Below are 17,083 nucleotides of genomic sequence, written 5' to 3' on the forward strand. Positions count from 1 at the left end.
CAGGCCGGCGCCGCCGCCACTTCCGCTTCCGTTCCTGGCCGCCCGGTCGCCGGAGCCAGCGTTGCTGCTTCCGCTTCCGTCTCGCGCATCTCCCAGGGAATGCGGGGCATTTCCTGTCTGCTGTACTGACGCAAAACTTCAGGGACCATCAGAAAATATCCAACCGTCAAATAAGACGAAAACTGCCCGGGGACCCCGGGGGAAACCGGACAACTTGGGGAGGAATGTGGAGGAGATCAGAGGGCAACCCAGGCTGTAGAGAAGGAGGTGGGGCATCAGACCCATACCACTAACTCTGACCAGCCCCCATCCCGGGAGAGGAGACCACACTGCCTGATGAACCCAAACTGCTCCCTAAAACCAGCTCTAAGGCTCTCCCATTGTTTTGGGGGTCACCCACTCTGTCCCTCACTTCTTGCCAAACAGTAAACACTAACTACATCTACCGTGTCCATTTCTCTTCATTTTTGGTCCTAGCCTCAGCTTTCTCTTGTCTCCACACAGAATCCATGGGCTTATCACCACTTCCCAGTCAATGTGTATTTACGTGTAAACATAATTAAAGCACTTAGGCAATTTTGGGCATGTAGGAAGGATTATGTGTTTGCTAGAATCATTTTGTTATTTTTTAACATTGTTATTATTTGTTATTGTTTTTGGTAAGATTCTCAGGGAAATAGACTTGAGCAGGGATTTGCAGCAAGCTTGTTGGGTATACTTTTAAGGAAGCAAGACAAGCGGAATTAGGCAGATGTAGTTATAATGGAGGCCTCAGCTCACTTACTGGGATCTCTGAAATTGGAGTAGCCCTTCTGAGGTGTTCATGTTCAGGCAAGCGTACCAGGCCTTTGTACCCCAATATTAACTGAGAGACAGCTGTGAAACCTCAGCAGCCTACATTCCTGGCAGCTGAGGAATGAACAGCTCTGTCCTGAAGGGAGGATTCAGGTGGTGCACCAAGCGTCCACTACATTAATACCTTGTGGTCCCTTGCCTGGCTCCCAGTAACTCTCAAGATAAGCACAGCAATCAGGATCCTTTCTTGCCATCGCCCATCACACCCCCTCTTCACATCAGCCTATGATCTCTCATTCCTTTGCAAAGGGACACTCCCTCCTCTGAGGGCCCCTTAACACAGTTTTCATACTGGGATGTCATCTGCATCCATAACTACATACTCCACCTCCACCCTCCACTGCAGATCAAGGCCAAGTCTAGTTCACATTTGTGTCCTGAGCACTAAGGTCCTTGCTGGGCTGATCAAGACTTGATTATCACAATGAGTACACCCCCCCCCCACTCTGGCCTCTCAGGGAAGTGGCGTTCAGCCCTCCCCACCTCCATGCAGATGCTCTTTCCTGTTGGGAATAATGTGCCAGAAATCCAGCTTCCTTCCTTTCTGTTGGTGGCCTTGGAGAGGGAGGGGCCTTGGTGGGAAGAAGGAACTTCTGGGCTGGGAAGAGGGAAAGAGGCTTCCTTGGGGAGAAGAATGCCACTGCTGCATGCTGGAGTCACCCAGGCCCAATGAACAAGTGGCATACCCAGCTCTGCCAGGGAAGAGGATCATTCTTCTGAAGGCCAAGGCTGTTTGCGGAGGAGGAAGAACTGGACATCTGGTAAGTCTGGTAAGTTCTATACCAAACTGTCCTGTGCAACTCAGAGAAGGAATGGGGTCCAGCAGAGGCCCGTGCTCACCCTGCTTTCCTTGGCATCTGCAGGGGCACAACTAAGAAACCCAGCAGACAAGGCCTCCTCCCAGGTGCCTTCCCCATCACGCCGCCTTCCTCTCATTTCCGGAGGAGGCTAGGCAAGAACTTCCCTCCTCCTTCTCAGTGGGGCCTAGGCAGAGGCAGTGGCTCAAAGGGGCATCTACCCTGCCTGCTCTAACTCAGATCCTTGCCCCTTGCCTACCTCAGTTCTGGCTTCTCCAGGCCCGCCATGGACTCAGCAGCCAAGGACCAAATGCAGCCTGTTCTTCCTCCTGGTATGAGCCCTTCTGGGTGGGATGGGGAGAGGAATGTTGGCAAGAAAGATGAGAGTGGTAGAGTTGGAGTCTCACTACCAGGTCTAGCTGGAGTTCCATAGGGGAGTGAGAGAAGTGGACTGCCCTAGGGTGGAGCTGAGGAGCAGGAAGGGGAGCAGGTTCGGAAGCCACTTCCTACAGGCCCTCCCCGACTGACACGGCTGCCCAGGCTCTTCCTGCCCAGGACCTGAGTGGCCAGAGCAGGAGAGGGCGGAGCAGCTGGCCCGGGGTGCAGCACTCAAGTGGGCCTCGGGCATCTTCTACCGGCCGGAGCAGCTGACTAGGTTGAGCCAGTACCGCAGTCGCGAGGAGCAGCGCACCTGCTCCCTGGAAGCACGAATCAAGGTGGGCCTGAGAGGGGAGTGGTGGTGCTGAGGCTGGGCTGCAGGGTTGGTCACGCCTCACTGGCTACCTCTCTTCACAGTCGGTGGTGCAGTCATACCTGGAAGGTGTGCAGATTGGGGTGTGGCAGCTGGCCCAGGCCCTTGAAGCCATGCAGGGAACCCGTGAGGCCCTGAGCCAGGCCCATGGGTTGCTCCAGGGCATGTCCCAGGCGTCACAGACCCTACAGCCCCTGCGGGAGAAGGTTGCCCAGCACAAGCAATTGCAGGCCCTGTCTCAGTTGCTGCCCCGGCTGCAGGCAGGTGAGTGTGCAGGGACCCTGGCACTCAGTTTCTACAAACACCCATCACTGATCAAGAGGCTGGGGCACTAGGTGGGAGATTGCATGGAGGGGCACACTAGGAACCTCCCAGAGGATAACCCAGGCTTCAAATGGCATGTGAAGCAGGGTGCTTCATCCTGAGGTTCCCAAGTATGGGATGTTGGAGTCAGGACGGACACCCCATCAAGTGACTCTGGCCATCCTATTTCAATTTAACATATTGAAATATTTCCCTATTTCAGTGAGTGAATAACCACCAGTAGGTCCCCCAACTATCCCTGCCTTCCCTCCAGGATCCTTGACTTCCTCATTCCATTAGCTCATGGGTTGAAACCTGGCTCACCAGGCCTCTAGGACTTTGCCTGAATCCTTTCACATTGGCCAGTGTTCTACTATACTGGCTATTAAGTATTTTATACATCATCCCAGCCCCAAGGCTTCAGTATCTCCTGCTGCACCCACTGCACAGTGGGAAGGCTGAAACCCAGGGCCCTCTCCTTTTTTCCCTCATTAGTGCCAGCTGCAATGGCCCACACGCAAAACCTGATTGATGGCCAACAGTTATTGGAGGCATATGTGAGCCTTCGGGAGCTGGAGCAGCTGCAAGAGGAGACTTGGGCATCCCTGGGGGGCCTGGAGTTGCCAGTCTTCCAGGGACTAGGCCTTCTGGCTGAGGCACTGGGCCAGGCTGTGGAGGCAACTGCAGGGGCTGCAGGACAGTTGGCACGGGAGAACCCAGCTCTGCTGGTGGCTGCTGTGCGTGTGGCAGAGGTGGAGGCTGGGCGAACAACACCCCTGGGGCAGGTCCCCCGCGACTGGCAGCAGCGCTGTCTGCGGGCACTACAGGAGGGCCTAGAGCGGGTCCACTTTGGGTCACCTCTGCTGCCTGAGCCAGGGGCCCTTGCAGCATGGCTGGAGGCTCTGCGGGTGGCCCTGCCAGCCGAGTTGGCCACAGCTGAGGCATTAGTAGCACCCTGCTGCCCGCCACACTACAATGTGGTCCAGCTATGGGCCCACACCCTGCACAGTGGCCTACGCCACAGCCTGCAGCAACTCCTCGCGGGGCCTGAGCTGGGAGCTGCTGACACCTTCGCCTTGCTGCATTGGGCACTGCAAGTGTACCTGGGGTCAGTGCCCTTGGGGCAGTGGGAAGAGGCCAGATCCAAAGCTGGAGGGCTCAGTGTGACACTGGGGCACCCATCTCTAGGAAGGAAATGATGGGGAGCCTGGAGTTGGGACCTGAGGCTGACGTGTCCCGGCTGGAGCCCCTCCTGACCTTGGAGAACATCGAGCAGCTAGAGGCAACATTTGTGGCCAAAGTTCAGGTGAGTGGTTGGGGAACAGGTCCAGAGAAGCTCTGCCCATCAGCTGTAGGCCTTTATCTGTGAAGTCGAATATCTATCCATTTCTGGCAGGGTCAGTGCCCTGCAGATTCCCACCACCCCTCCCCTCCCCTAGGTAAATGTGTCCCAGTGGCTGCAGAAGGCTCTGGATGGGGAAGTAGCTGAGTGGGGCCGGGAGCAAGAGCCTAACACAGACTCGTCCGGCTTCTACCACTCACCAATGCCGGCCATCGTGCTGCAGGTGGGTGGGGAGCGACCAGACAAGTGGGCAGCCCCCACAGGAAAAGGGGAGAAGGGTAGGGGTAGGGACTTTGCTGATGGCTGCCCAAACTGCCTGTAGATCCTGGATGAGAACATTCGCGTGACCAGCCTGGTCAGTGAGTCACTGCAACGTCGGGTGCATGGCATGGCACTGTCAGAACTGGGAGCATTCCTGAGCAGGTCTGCCAAGGCACTGACCCACTCCCGATCCCCAGCCCTCCTCCCAGGCCAGCCCAAAGGGGCACTGCGTGAATAAGACATACCAGTGGGAAAGGGGTCCTTCTAACAAAGACTTGGCTGTTTTGGAGGTGGGGCTAGAGTACCAGGGACTGGAGTTGTGGGGGCACCAGAGCAGCAGCAAGTTTAGGAGCCACCTCTGCTCATTGCAGCTTCAGTGATGCTCTGATCCAATTCTCCCGAGACCACCTCAGAGGGGAAGCACTGGCTCCCCATTATGTGCCCTACCTACTGGCTGCCCTCAACCACCAATCAGCACTCAGGTACCAGAAGGCCCCCTTGGAACCCCAATTCACTAATCCCCTACTGAATACCTATTATGTATGGACCTAGCCCACACTAGGCCACTAGGGACTTTGGACTCACACAGCTTGGGGGTTCCAATTCCAGTTCTGCTATTACTAGCTGTGTGACCTTGGGTGAGTTACCTAATCTTTCTGAATCTCTCTTTTCTCGTAAGTATTAATGTGGGTAAAATGAAATGTTCTGAGAATCACATGAGATGACAGACGTGAAGTTCCTACCACAGTGCTAGACACATTATTCATTCATTCGACAAATATTTTTCAAAGCCCTATTCTGTGCCAGGTAACGTCTGGAGTTACAGCTGTGGATAAAACAAACAAACAGGCCGGGCTTGGTGGCTCAGCCTGTAATCCCGTGCTTTGGGAGGCCGAGGTGAGTGAACTGTCTGAGCCCGCGGGTTCGAGACCCACCTGGGCAACTTGGTGAGACCTCATCTCTACAATAAACCAAAAAAATTAGCCGGGCATGGAGGCGCATGCCTGTAGTTCCAGCTACTTGGAAGGCTGAGGTGGAAGGATTGCTGGAGCCCAGCAGGTCGAGGCTGCAGTGGCCGGGAGCGGCCACTGCACTCCAGTCTGGATGACAGAGTGAGACTCCAACTCAAACAAACAAACAAACAAAATTTCCTTCCTCTTGGGTGTTATCTTCTTTCTGATGGGGGCAGGGAAGATAGACAAAATAATTTTTACTCCTTCCTCACTGGGATTAGCTCCCTCCCTTTACCAATGAGGAAACAGAAACCGAGATAATTATTTTCTCAAGGTCACATGGCGAATTAGAGGTACGTCTCACTGGGAGTGTCCCTTTTTGCCGAGCGCCCCCCTCCTAACCTCGAGTCCTTGCTTCAGACCTTCAGAGGTGCAGGGAGTCCCCTTCTTACTCCCTCCCTGCACACACTTGTGCCACAAGGTGGCGCCCGAGGGCCTCGACCACTGAGGACCATGCGGGCCTTGGCCTTGGTCCTGAAGCCGTATTTTTGGTCTATCTAGCTCCTCAGTGTCCGTCCTGCAGCTCGACGAGGTGGCTTCAGGGGCTTTGGCGCCGGTGGAAGCCGCGTTGGACGAGTTGCAGAGAAGGATCTACCGCCTGGTTTTGGAGGCGCTGCTGGTGGAGCTCCAGGTGAGGCTTCCTTTGGGTCGGGATGAGGACGGGAGGTGGAGATAAGCGAATGTGGGGCTGTCTCGGCGAGCAGTGCCACGTCTGGACCATTTCCCCAGCCTCTGTTCGCGGCTCTGCCCTCGCGCCGGTGGCTGACGAGCCCTGAGCTGCTGGACGGTGTATGCGAGCGGACTGGGCGCTTCTGCCGGGACTTCTGGCGCGTGCGGAACTCCGCAGTTCAGGTACGTTGGGGTGAAGGGCTCGGAGGGGCCGGCGCCGTGGGAAAGGTGGCCTGAACCCACTTGGTCGCCTTCCTCGCAGCTGTTGGCTGAGGCAGAGCGCGCCGTGGTGCTTCAGTACCTACGTGGGCTGATGCAGGGCCGCCTAGTGTGCCGTGGTGCCAGCGAGAGGACTCAGGCGGCCGAGCGACTGCGGCACGATGCTGCCCAGCTTCAGCAGCTTTTTCTCGGTTTGGTAAGAGCTCATTGGACGGGCAGGCGATTAGAGTCTCAGTGGCTGGGGGCTGGGGGCCGAGGGCCAGCGCGAGACACCAACCCCGACGTGCTCAGGGTCTGGAGGAGAGCGCGCATTGCGCGCCGGTGCTGCTTGCCCTGAGGGAGCTGCTGAACCTTCACGACCCCACGCTGCTTGGCCTCGAGGTGGCGGGCCTGCGGCAACAGTTTCCCGACGTGAGGTGCGGGGACAGCGGTCGGGGAGGGAGGAGGAGGAGCTCGGAGGGGCGGGGCGGGGCTGAAGTGCCTCCGCGGTGCCTCTGCAGCGAGGATCATGTCTCTGCCCTCTTGGACCTGCGCGGGGACGTGTCCCGAGAACAGCGCCTGGCCGCACTCAGCTCTCTGCAGGCCAGCCCGCCGCCCTCGTCCCCCACCGGCAGTCGCGCACTCTTCAGCCTAGTGCCAGCGCCTACGCCCGCTCTGTCATCCTGTCTCCCCTCCGGGTCCTGCGCCTGACGCCCGGCTGCCAGCGGAATAAAGCCACGGCTCCTGTACGCCTGAATCTGTGTGTGTTGGGGAATGGGGGGTGGAAGACAAGTGCTCGCGAGGGTTAGGGGGTCCACGCACAGTGACACGCTTAAGGTATCCTGCCTCCCGAACCGGTATACGGACTGCACACCGTACCTATCCAGACATTGGCCCTCTATGTGGAAAGCGTTCCCGAGGCCTCGGGCTCCTCCCCGGGTAGCGGACTACGAGCCCACGTATCCGCGCCGAGGCAATGAGCTTGTGCTCTGGCCGCCCAGACTCCGACTGCCTTGGTAGCACCTGAAGCCGAGAAACCCACTTGTTTGTGTTTCGCGAAGAGGGCGGGCCTAGGACGACGCCCCGCCCCCTCAGCCCCCTCAGCCCTGCCTGGCCCCGCCCCCAGGGGATTCGGGGGCGCGCCGCCGCGGAAACTGACGTGAATCCCCACGCCTTCGTGTGAGCGTGCGCGCGCCCGAGGGCGCACGTCATTAGCGTCGGCTCCCGCCGGCTGAGCGGCCGGCGACCGGCGTTGTGGAGTGGGACCCGCGGGCGGCCGGAAGAAGCGTGAACAGGTGGGGGCGCGGCACGCGGACAGGAACCCCCCCCTCAGCAAAGGCCAAGAGGCGGTGCGCGACGCGACCCCTGCTGACCTACCAGGGAACCCTCCACTCCATTGTCTCCTGGCTCCACCCTCTACTGGACACGCCCTTCGTCCCATTCCCCGCCGCTTATTGGTTGCAGGTCACGCCCCTCCTCAGTCTCTCGGTCCCCATTGGTTTTTCTTCCACGTTATCCTCTCTCGGGGCGTAGGTCACACCCTCTCATTTGTCACCAGACCCCGCCTTTAGTAGTCGGGGGTTCCTCCCCATCCAACCTTCATTCATTCTGCATCTAGTGGGTTCTGGGACATGAGGGTGAATCAGACCCCTTCCTGCCCTCGGGGAGTTGAGGGGATGGTGGGAGGATACGGACCTAGACTCCAACAGTGACAACCTAGAGCAGTAAAGAAGCCGCTGAAGCAGTGGGACTCTGATGCTGGGAAGGCTTCCCGGAGGAGGTGAGGCCTGAAGAATGGTTAAGGGTTTGCTCCAGGGATACCTTACGAGGGCATTCTTGGCGGAAGGACCTGAGACGTGAAGAAACAGGCGTATTCTGGTAATTGCAAGGAGGTAAGTTGAATGAAAGAAAGGGAAATGGAGGGGGCTGGCCCAGGTTGAGGAGTTCAGAAAAGTGTACAGTTAGTTGAGGGGAGTGACACCTGACACCTGAAATCTTTTCAGACAGCTGGTCATTAGGCAGGGTAGAGGGGGTGGGGAGGGGGAAGATCAGGTCTACATGGGGAAGCAAAGCACAAGGAAGGAATGAGTCTGGTTCTGATAAGGAAAAGGCCCTTGGGTTTATTCATTTATTGAGGAACCGTTCTAGGTCAGGTGTGGTTCTAGGGACACAGCTGTGAACACTGGAAAGGATAAAATAGGTAACTAACCTTCAAATATATAATACAAATATAAAGCGTACTGAAGTACCCTTCAGGTGGTGATAACTGCTACAGAGAACAATAATTTGGGGTAGGGAAAATTGTGGTGGAGAGGGGAAAAGAGGTTTACAATTTTAGAGAGGGCATGTTAAGGAGGCTTTTCTTTTTTTTTTTTTTTGAGTCGGAGTCTCACTGTGTCGCCCAGACTGGAGTGCAGTGGCCGCTCCTGGTCACCGCAGCCTCGACCTGCTGGGCTCCGGCAATCCTTCTGCCTCTGCCTTCCAAGTAGCTGGAACTACAGGCGAGCGCTACCACGCCTGGCTAATTTTTTGATTTATTGTAGAGATGAGGTCTCGCCTGCCCAGGCGGGTCTTGAGCCCGCGGGCTGAGGCAGTCCACTCACCTCAGCCTCCCAAAGGCGCGGGATTACAGGCTGAGCCACCGAGCCTGGCTAAGGAGGCTTTTCTAATAACATGGTATTCGTGCAGAGATTTGAGGAAAGTGAGAGAATGACCCATGCCATTGTATGGGGTGGGAATATTTTAGACCTAGAAATTATTCAGACCTAGAAATTATTCAGTTTGATATGCATGCTAAACATTCAAGTGAAGATGCTGCATTGAAGCCAGGTGTGTGTCTGTAGTCCCAGCTACTCAGGAGGCTGAGGCAGGAAGACTGCTTGAGCCCAGGAGTTCAAGACCTGACTAGACAAATAACTAGAGCCTGTCTCTTAAAAAAAAAAGTTGCATTGAATCTTGTCTAAAATTTATAGACGAGGTCTCAGCTAATATATTTAAAACTATAAGAGTGAATGAGAGGCCGGGCTCAGTGGCTCAGCCTGTGATCCCAGCACTTTGGGAGACCGAGGCAAGTGGATTGTCTGAGCCCACGGGTTCGAGACCAGCCTGGACAACTTAGCGAGACCTCATCTCTACAATAAATAAAAAAATTAACCGGGCATGGTAGCGCGCGCCTGTAGTTTCCGCTATTTGGAAGACTGAGATGGAAGGATCGTCAGAGCCCAGCAGGTTGGTGCTGGGGTGGCCATGAGAGTGCCACTGCACTTCAGCCTGGGCAACAGAGTGGGACTTCAACTCAAAAAAAAAAAAAAAAAAGAGTAGCTTAGATCAGCTAGGAAGCAAGCTTAAATGGAGAGAAGGAGAGAAGTTCCCATAGACCAGTCCTGGGGCATTACAGTATTAAGAGCTTGGGGAGATTCCAGAATGAAGTGATTGTGTCAAGTGCTGCTGATCAATATGAAGCTCATTGGTGACCTTGATCAAATCAATTTTGATGGAGAGCAGGGAATCAAAGCCTGATTGGAGTGAATTTAAGAGAGAATAGGAAAGAAGGAATTGGAGACTGGGTATAGATGACTCTTGAGGTATTGTGCTGCACAACAAGAAACAGATAGAGGCCAGGCATGGTGGCTCACCCCTGTAATCCCAGCACTTTGGGAGGATTGCTTGAGCCCAGAAGTTCAAGACCAACCTGGTTAACATAGAAAGGCGTCATCTCTACAAAAAATAAAAAAATTAGCTAAGCATTATGACATGCACCTGTAGTCCCAGCTACTTGGAAGGCTGAGGTGGAAGGATCTTTTGAGCTCAGGAGGTCAAAGCTGCAGTGAGCTGTGATTGTGCCACTGCCCTCCAGCCAGGGGGACAGAGTGAGACCCAGACTGAAAAAAAAAAAAAAAAAAAAGTAGATGGAGGGAGACACAGTGGGGATGTAGCTTGGGGAGAGTGGGCCCTAGTGAGGGTTTTGTTTTGTTTGTTAAGATAGAGACTTAATAGCATGTGTTTATGCTGATGGAAAGAATCCAGTAGAGAGGAAGAGATTGATGACGTAGGAGAAAGGAGAAATGCTGGAACTGAGTCCATGAGCAGGCAAGGGAGCTCTGCGGCTGGAGCCTCCAGTCAGTCTTGGGGAGAGACTGAGCCCTGGTACAGAGTTGGGGTGAGTGTCCCAACACTGGCCTAGGATGACCACTAGAAAGATGCTGGGGATTGGTTTGGATTTGCTGAAGTTTCCCTTGCTCCCCAAAAGCAGATTCTAATTTGGGTCTGAACAGATGGCCCAGAGTAGAGAAAGCATTGGGTGGGGGGAAGCACTAGCATAAGCAGAGGGCATTTAGGCATTCAAGTTGACTGAGGCCAAATGGGCAGGAGGATGTGGGTGGAGCCAGGTGGGAGGGGAAGAATGGCACCAAGAAGATTCCACAAGCCAAATGCAGCCTCTGAGGGTCTTTCACCTGCCATCCATCCAGGCAGCTGACGCTCCCAGACTAGGTGAGTGTTGAGCACTGAGGTTAAAGTCATGAGTAGGGTCTCAGTCCTTGCCTTCAGGAGCTTACAGGCTGAAAGGATTTCAGTATCCACCATCTTGATGGGTGTTTAAAATTCTTTGCTTTCTCCCAGCCCAGTCTACTTGGGTGAGCCTGCTGCAGGGAATGGACACTGTAGCCACCCAGACCCTGGGCTCAGCAAGAGAAATGTGGAGCACAGGGCCTATTGGTCCTCTGGCCACATCTACTTATGCTGGTCTCCACATGCCTTTCTGTGTCCCCAGAGATCGACAGTGTGGGGAATTGGAGTGGCCCAGCTGGATGTGACCCCCAGGACAGAATGGTGTTGGACTCGGGGGCTCAAGCATATGAGCAGGCACCTCCCAGCCCGCCTGCCAGTCCCTTGTCCCTGCATCATAGGCTGGAGCCCTCAGACCAAGATGGGTCACCGCTATACCCCTGGCCTCAGTCCCTGGCCTTGCCCCTGGCTCTGGCAGTCCCCTCAGCACTGCAGCCCCAGCGTGAGCGGCAGTCCTTCTCACAGCTGCGCTTGGGCCACCGTGGCCACATGCGTCGCAGTGAGAGCACCTATACTGTAAATAGTACTGGCCGACGGGGGCGTGGCACCCAGGGACAGGCTCCACCTGGACTGGGACGGAACCCAGGTAGGGGCACCCTGCGTCCTGCAGCCTCCCTGCCTCACATAGCCAAGACTCAAAGGGATGCAGGCCATGGTGCCAGCAAGAGCCCTTGCATGTTGGTGGCCCTTCGGCCAACCAACATGGACCATGAACGGGACAAATTCTTCCAGTCCCATTACACCTACAACCCACAGTTCAAGTATCAGGAGCCCATGCCCACAGCTGTGCTGGAGAAGTACCGTGAAGCCTCTGGACAGTTCATCCATCAGGTCAGTGCAGCCGGCCCACCTCACCCTGGCCCTGACCACTCAAGGGGCCTGTCCTGACCAGCCACTGTGGCCCTGTGTGCAGGCAGTTGGCATCATTGAGGCTGTCCTGGAGAAGTTTGGCACCTATGAACACTTTGAGGCTGCTACTGGAGGTCAGCTGCTGACCAAGTGCCAGATTTGGTCCATTGTGCGCAAATACATGCAGAAGGAGGGCTGCGTTGGGGAGGTGAGTGTGCCCTGCCTGGGGAGACCCTCTACATGCCCCAAATCAGGATACTAGTGCCTGGTCCCAGGCTCAACTCACACCTGGTCAGCTGGTAACCCTAGACAAACCCCTGCCCCTGCCCCTGCCCCCTGCCCCTACCCTGCCCTGCCCAAGTGAGGTGGGAGCTGGTTCTGAGCAGAGATGTTGAACAATGGGTGTCCTGGCCAAGTGTCCAGCCTGGCTGCCTTGTGGCTTCAGTGGGCCCACCTGTACACTGGCCCCAGGGCTGGTGGCCATGGCTTAGAGCACTGCCACCTACAGGTTGTGGTGCAGCTGAGTGAGGACCTGCTGTCCCAGGCAGTGATGATGGTGGAGAACAGCCGACCCACATTGGCCATCAATCTGACTGGAGCCCGCCAGTATTGGTTGGAGGGCATGCTACGGCACGAGATAGGTCAGGATGTGGGGATGTGGGTGGGTGGGTAGGAATGAGAGGGACTTGGGAGCTGGGGGAGGCAGGGAGGGGCCCCGGGGATGCCCCTTCCTTTGTTTCTCCCCTTCCCTCGGAGGACGGGCCCTTTCCCTTCCTGAGCAGCTACCTCCTACCTCTCACTCACAGAGGTAGGCCAGAACATGCCTGCCCACTCTGGGTTCACCCTCACCTCTTTCTCCTTTTGGGTATCTTTTTCTTGCTCCACTTCCTCTCTGATTTCCCTTGACAGTAGGGGCAAGACTGGTGAGGACCCAACAGGCCAGAGGGAGAACCTTGATGGTCCCACCAAGCCAACCAACACACAGGCCCTCTAGGGTGGGTGGAAGGCCAGATCCTGGGAATGGACTTGCCTTGAGGACTGGTTTGGGAGGGGACAGGCCAGGCTGGGAAGGAGGGTGCAGGACTCTAATCACTACTCCTTCCTGTCTATTCCTCTTCCTCAAGAATCCTGTTGCTCTGGGGGAAAGATGGTGGTTTTTGCTGGGGGCATCAGCGTAGCTGTCAAATGATGTGGGCATGTGGGATGTTGGGCGGGGTGGTGTATGCGTTCCATGTCTCTAGGAGGATTGGGGGGCTGTGTAGGTTTGCGAGTTCGTGTGTGTGAGCCTCTGTGGGTCCTTGAGTGCTAGTTCACCTGTGGAGGGCCTTCACGCTGCCTGGGGTTGGTCTAGAACGAGGGGAGAATTTGTATAAGGGGCTGAGTTTGGGGGCATGAGGGTATGAGTGTCCCGCTGGAGGTCGAGTGGAGCAGGACATGAGCTGGGCCCCGCCGGTGGGTCCCCTGAGGCTCCATCCAACGCCGCTTCCCCCTTGCCCTCCCCACAGGTACCCACTACCTGCGGGGCGTGAACAACGCGCGGCAGCCATGGCACAGCGCAGAAGGCCGGCTGCGATATGGGCTGCGTCCAGCCAACCCTACAGAGGAGGGCCTGGCCAGCCTGCACAGCGTGCTGTTCCGCAAGCAGCCCTTCCTGTGGCGCGCCGCACTGCTCTACTACACCATCCACCGTGCCGCATGCATGTCTTTCCGCCAGCTCTTCCAGGACCTGGCGCGCTATGTGCAGGACGCCGATGTGCGCTGGGAGTACTGCGTGCGCGCCAAGCGCGGCCAGACAGACACCTCGCTGCCAGGTGCGCGCCTGCTGGTGGTTGGGAGTTGGGGGTGTGGGGGAAGTGCTTTGAGCTGGAGGGGATGAGGGTAGGGGCTTCCGAGTGCTCATCGTCTTCTGTGCTCCCAGGCTGTTTCAGCAAGGACCAGGTGTATCTGGACGGCATCGTGCGCATTCTGCGACACCGCCAGACCATTGACTTTCCACTGCTGGCCTCGCTGGGCAAGGTGAGGGGCTGTGGACTTTCAGAGGTCCCAGCCAACTCTCTACCTCGCTGCAGCATTCCCTGAGCCTCTGATTGGTGCTAGACTGAGGGCTGGGTGCCAGGCCTCTCTAGTCAGGGGAGCATGGACCCAGGTGAGCACAGATGAAGTAACAGTCTGGCAGTCAAAATCAGGTGCTTGACCCACCCTGCAGCTGTGTGTAGATTCTGCAAATCAAAGGAGGTGAGCATTCCAGGCCAAGGGAGCAACGAGGAAGGCCTGGGAAAGAAGGCTGGAAAAGTTACAGGCAGTGGATTTGTGCCAGGCCGAGGAAAGTGAGCCTTATCTGAAGCAAGTGGGGAGTGGGACGAGCTTTAAGCACAGGGGTGGCATAGATGTTTGCTTTAGCAGACTTCCTGGACTTCCCTTGGAAGTCATACAGGAGGTGGATCGGAGAGGGAGGCCTAGGGAATGGAGTGCAGGGGCAAGAGAAGGATGCCTTTCCACTCACTCCTGCAGAATCAAAGGTGGTCTGGCCTAACCAGGCAGTGGCCATGTGGTTAGAGAGGAAGAGACAAGCTGGAGAGCTCTTCAGAGGGGACTCCCTTTAGCTCACCCTGAGTGGGAGGATGAAAGTCCAGTCCTCTCCCTGGAATCTGGGCTGGGTGACTGTGAAGAGGGTGGACCTGGCACCCAGGAGCTTGCTGTTGGACACGAGGCAGTACCTGAGAGCTATCCAGGGGACGGTGTTAAGGGGAGAGACTGGGCTGGAGAAAAGAGTGAGGTTGTGGGACATAGATGATAAAAGAGGGTGTTGAGAAAAAGAGTAAAGACCCAGGACTGAGCCTAGAGGTACAAAACACTGGGAGTGGGTCAGGAGGGCAGAGGATGAGTCTCAAGAGCAAAGGGTAATGGGCTAGAACCAGTTACGTGGGACCAGTTACCTGACTGTCAAGGGACTTTACCTACCACTAAAGCCCAGATTCTTCCTGCAGGTATCCTATGAGGATGTAGACCACCTGCGGCCCCATGGGGTGCTGGATAATACCCGGGTACCCCACTTCATGCAGGACTTGGCACGCTACCGGAAACAGCTAGAGCACATCATGGCCACCAACCGGCTGGATGAGGCAGAGCTGGGCCGCCTGCTGCCCGACTGATGTTGGTAGAGAGCTACAGGCTGAGGCCCTAGACAGGGCTCCAGATCAGCCCCCAGAACATGAAGCTGTCGACTCTGTGCTTCTTGGTTATTTCTTAGGGACATAGGGAGGGCAGGAGCATTCTGAGAGGAGTGCAATGTTAGGTTTGTGTCCCTTGCTAGCCTCCATTGGGCCTAGGGACCAGCAGCAACATGTCAGGCAAACTGAATCACTCTCCAGCTTCCAGCTTTCTGTTGAGCAGAGGGGAGGCCTGGGGGCAGAGAAGAGCTTAGCATTGATGGGTATGGGGGGGTGGTTTGGGAGTAGAGACTTGTTCTTGCATGAGATAGCTTTGGGTGTCTGGGTACTCGTCTCTCCTTTCCCCCACCTGGCCCCTTGGTGCTCCTTCAGCATTCATGCTGTCTACCTCTCACAGGGTCCTAGTGGGGGTCAGGACCCCTTCTCCTAGGGTATTGCCTGAGCCTGAGGTCCTGTTAGTAGACATCCAGCTGGTCTGGGGTGTGCTTTCCAGCATTTTGCCTCCCTCACTGGTCATGTATTTATTCTGTATTTATGTGCTCTACTTACTTTGACTGGGAGGCAGCAGCTCCTGCAAGTTCAGTGGAGGGAACAGAATGCTCCTTCCTGAAAGGCACCGATTTTCCTAGCTCTTCTCTCTCTCTCTCTCTCTCTCTCTCTCTCTCTCTTACACACACACACACACACACACACACACACACACACTTCTTCAGGCCTTGTGAGTCGAGCCCAAGAGCTCACCTGGCCCTGCCCCCATATCCTCTACTGGCCTCTACTATTCCTGGTTTTCACCATCACAGCTGGTCTCTGGCAGAGGTTGGCATAACCTGGGAGCAGCTGCAATTAGGCCTGAGTGGCAGTCCCCTAGGGTTTGTTGGCCCAAGTGTTGAGCCACACCTGGACCAGGAGAGGTGCAGAGGGGTTGTTGCTTCTTGCTTCACTTCAGATTCAACTGTGTGAGGTTGGCCCAGTCCCATTCCCACTTTTGGCCTTAGTTTTCCCATCTGTAAAACTCAGAAACACAGTTGGAAAGTCTTTATTGATTTAGTCAGCAAATATGTATAGAGTGCCTACTGTGTGCCAATTACGGTCAGAACCTGAGCTCCTAGTCTAGAAGGAAGCTAGACAATTAAAACAGTAATGACAGTAATGTGTGTGGCCTCTGTCTTCCCAAGGTCCCTTCCTGTCCCCCTCTTCTAATCTTACTTCCTCAAGCTGTGAGCTTAGTCTAAGCCCTTCCTAAAAGAAGTCCTTCTTCCCTTGCTCTCAATGTCAAGCCCAGGAACTTCCATGAAGTTGAGCTGGTGCCTACACAAGTCCCCAAATGGCTCACAAAGGGAAATGGGTTGTGTAGCAGGGCCCAGGGGTCAGACCCTTGTCCCACTAGGGGCCTGAGTCTGGGGTGTGCACAGTGTAGCTTGGGCTTTTGAGGGTGGAATAGGGCTAAGGACTAGGTAGTGGGCATGGTGGGGCACCGGGCTGCCTAGATCACTGGGACTCAGAAGCAGGCACCCACCCTCAGTTCCTGTGCAAACAGCCAGAATCGTGAAAAACGCCCAGGCCCCGACCAACCCTCTGGAGTTTATTAGCTTGTACAGTACTGGGCTGAAGGGACCCTTGGTGCCATCCGATCCAGTTTCAGCAGGATCCCAGGTCCCATCCAGCTTGGGCAAGGAACTGCTGGTCAGCGATTTGGCCTTCAGGAATCTAGAAATGATGTGGGGGAGTGCCAATGAGAGGGGGTCCGCCTTTTGTTTCCCGGGCCATGTCCTCCCGCCAAATCAACCTCACACCTTCGGACTCATCCCCCTCCTCGAAGTCGGGCTCTGGCTCTGGGTCAGGCTCGGGTTCTGGGTCAGGGTCCGGTTCTGGGTCACACTCTGGCTCTGGCTCTGGTTCTGGTTCCGGTTCTGCCTCCGGCTCTGGTTCTGGTTCCGGTTCTGCCTCCGGCTCTGGTTCCGGATCCAGCTCAGCCTCTTCAGAGGCCTCAGCTTCCGGCGCTGGCTCTGGTTCCTCTGGGGTCTGGGATTGCACCGCTTCAGAGCCCTCAGGATCCCCACCATCACTGCGTTCAGAAGATCCGGGTAGCCCGGGGCATGCGGTCCTCGAGTCGGGAGCCTCAGGCGTCCAGTGGCCTGGGCACGGAGGGTCATAGCTACGGTCCCGGTAGCCTGGGGCGGAAATGGGAGTGATTAGGCTCAATTTACCCTCTGCGATTTCTTCTGCACACACCCGCCAGCCTCTTGGGGAGACAACTCCGCCCTCCACTTAGCCTTTGCTCCGCCCCGAGACACGCCTCTCACCGGCCT

The 17,083-nt window shown here is 56.1% G+C and overlaps 4 protein-coding genes across 7 annotated transcripts in view; 2 read left to right on the forward strand and 2 right to left on the reverse strand.

Annotated features, from left to right (window-relative positions):
- The window catches only part of E2F4 (E2F transcription factor 4), an 8,490-nt gene extending 6,550 nt beyond the window's left edge, over positions 1-1,940 (reverse strand). The window contains exon 1 of the mRNA XM_021716721.1: positions 1,912-1,940. Coding sequence (XP_021572396.1) covers positions 1,912-1,940 — 29 coding nt within the window. The remainder of the gene's footprint in view (positions 1-1,911) is intronic.
- EXOC3L1 (exocyst complex component 3 like 1) lies at positions 1,597-6,938 on the forward strand. The gene is made up of 14 exons (XM_008066748.2): positions 1,597-1,625; positions 1,932-1,984; positions 2,208-2,368; positions 2,448-2,667; positions 3,202-3,814; positions 3,895-4,012; positions 4,146-4,271; positions 4,371-4,471; positions 4,681-4,791; positions 5,824-5,953; positions 6,052-6,174; positions 6,254-6,406; positions 6,502-6,626; positions 6,711-6,938. Exons 2-14 carry the CDS (start codon positions 1,939-1,941, stop codon positions 6,898-6,900), a joined length of 2,217 nt encoding a protein of 738 aa, XP_008064939.1. The 5' UTR covers positions 1,597-1,625; positions 1,932-1,938; the 3' UTR covers positions 6,901-6,938.
- An 806-nt stretch (positions 6,939-7,744) lies between these two features.
- Positions 7,745-15,080, forward strand: KIAA0895L (KIAA0895 like). 2 transcript variants are annotated; one of them, XM_021716667.1, is made up of 8 exons: positions 7,745-8,081; positions 10,171-10,278; positions 10,961-11,586; positions 11,669-11,812; positions 12,113-12,245; positions 13,110-13,415; positions 13,523-13,620; positions 14,592-15,080. In XM_021716667.1, exons 3-8 carry the CDS (start codon positions 11,017-11,019, stop codon positions 14,754-14,756), a joined length of 1,416 nt encoding a protein of 471 aa, XP_021572342.1. In that variant the 5' UTR covers positions 7,745-8,081; positions 10,171-10,278; positions 10,961-11,016; the 3' UTR covers positions 14,757-15,080. The 2 variants fall into 2 exon arrangements, with proteins under 2 accessions (XP_021572342.1, XP_008064948.1); XM_008066757.1 differs by lacking the exon at positions 10,171-10,278 and having other exon boundaries at positions 7,786-8,081.
- A 714-nt stretch (positions 15,081-15,794) lies between these two features.
- NOL3 (nucleolar protein 3) overlaps positions 15,795-17,083 on the reverse strand; it is a 1,805-nt gene continuing 516 nt past the window's right edge. The window contains exons 2-4 of one of the 3 annotated variants that reach the window (XM_021716680.1): positions 17,078-17,083; positions 16,568-16,945; positions 15,795-16,481 (exon numbers count right to left, since the gene is read on the reverse strand). The exon at positions 17,078-17,083 is cut by the window's right edge and continues 294 nt beyond it. In XM_021716680.1, coding sequence (XP_021572355.1) covers positions 16,474-16,481; positions 16,568-16,945; positions 17,078-17,083 — 392 coding nt within the window. In that variant the 3' untranslated portion in view covers positions 15,795-16,473. Of the gene's footprint in view, positions 16,482-16,567; positions 16,946-17,066 lie in introns of all 3 variants that reach the window. The other 2 variants (XM_008066767.1, XM_021716686.1) reach the window with 2 other exon arrangements.

Source organism: Carlito syrichta, unplaced genomic scaffold (assembly GCF_000164805.1).
Source record: "Carlito syrichta isolate Samal-C Ts95f unplaced genomic scaffold, Tarsius_syrichta-2.0.1 Scaffold106255, whole genome shotgun sequence".
Taxonomy (NCBI): Eukaryota; Metazoa; Chordata; class Mammalia; order Primates; family Tarsiidae; genus Carlito; species Carlito syrichta.

Excerpts from the sequence above, each read along its gene's own strand:
- KIAA0895L (XM_021716667.1), top strand. The coding sequence starts at position 11,017 with ATGGTGTTGGACTCGGGGGCTCAAGCATATGAGCAGGCACCTCCCAGC. Across the intron at positions 12,246-13,109 it reads CATGCTACGGCACGAGATAG|GTACCCACTACCTGCGGGGC; the intron begins GTCAGGATGTGG and ends CCCTCCCCACAG. Across the intron at positions 13,416-13,522 it reads GACAGACACCTCGCTGCCAG|GCTGTTTCAGCAAGGACCAG; the intron begins GTGCGCGCCTGC and ends CTGTGCTCCCAG.
- EXOC3L1 (XM_008066748.2), top strand. The coding sequence starts at position 1,939 with ATGGACTCAGCAGCCAAGGACCAAATGCAGCCTGTTCTTCCTCCTG. Across the intron at positions 2,369-2,447 it reads CCCTGGAAGCACGAATCAAG|TCGGTGGTGCAGTCATACCT; the intron begins GTGGGCCTGAGA and ends CTCTCTTCACAG. Across the intron at positions 6,407-6,501 it reads AGCAGCTTTTTCTCGGTTTG|GGTCTGGAGGAGAGCGCGCA; the intron begins GTAAGAGCTCAT and ends CGACGTGCTCAG.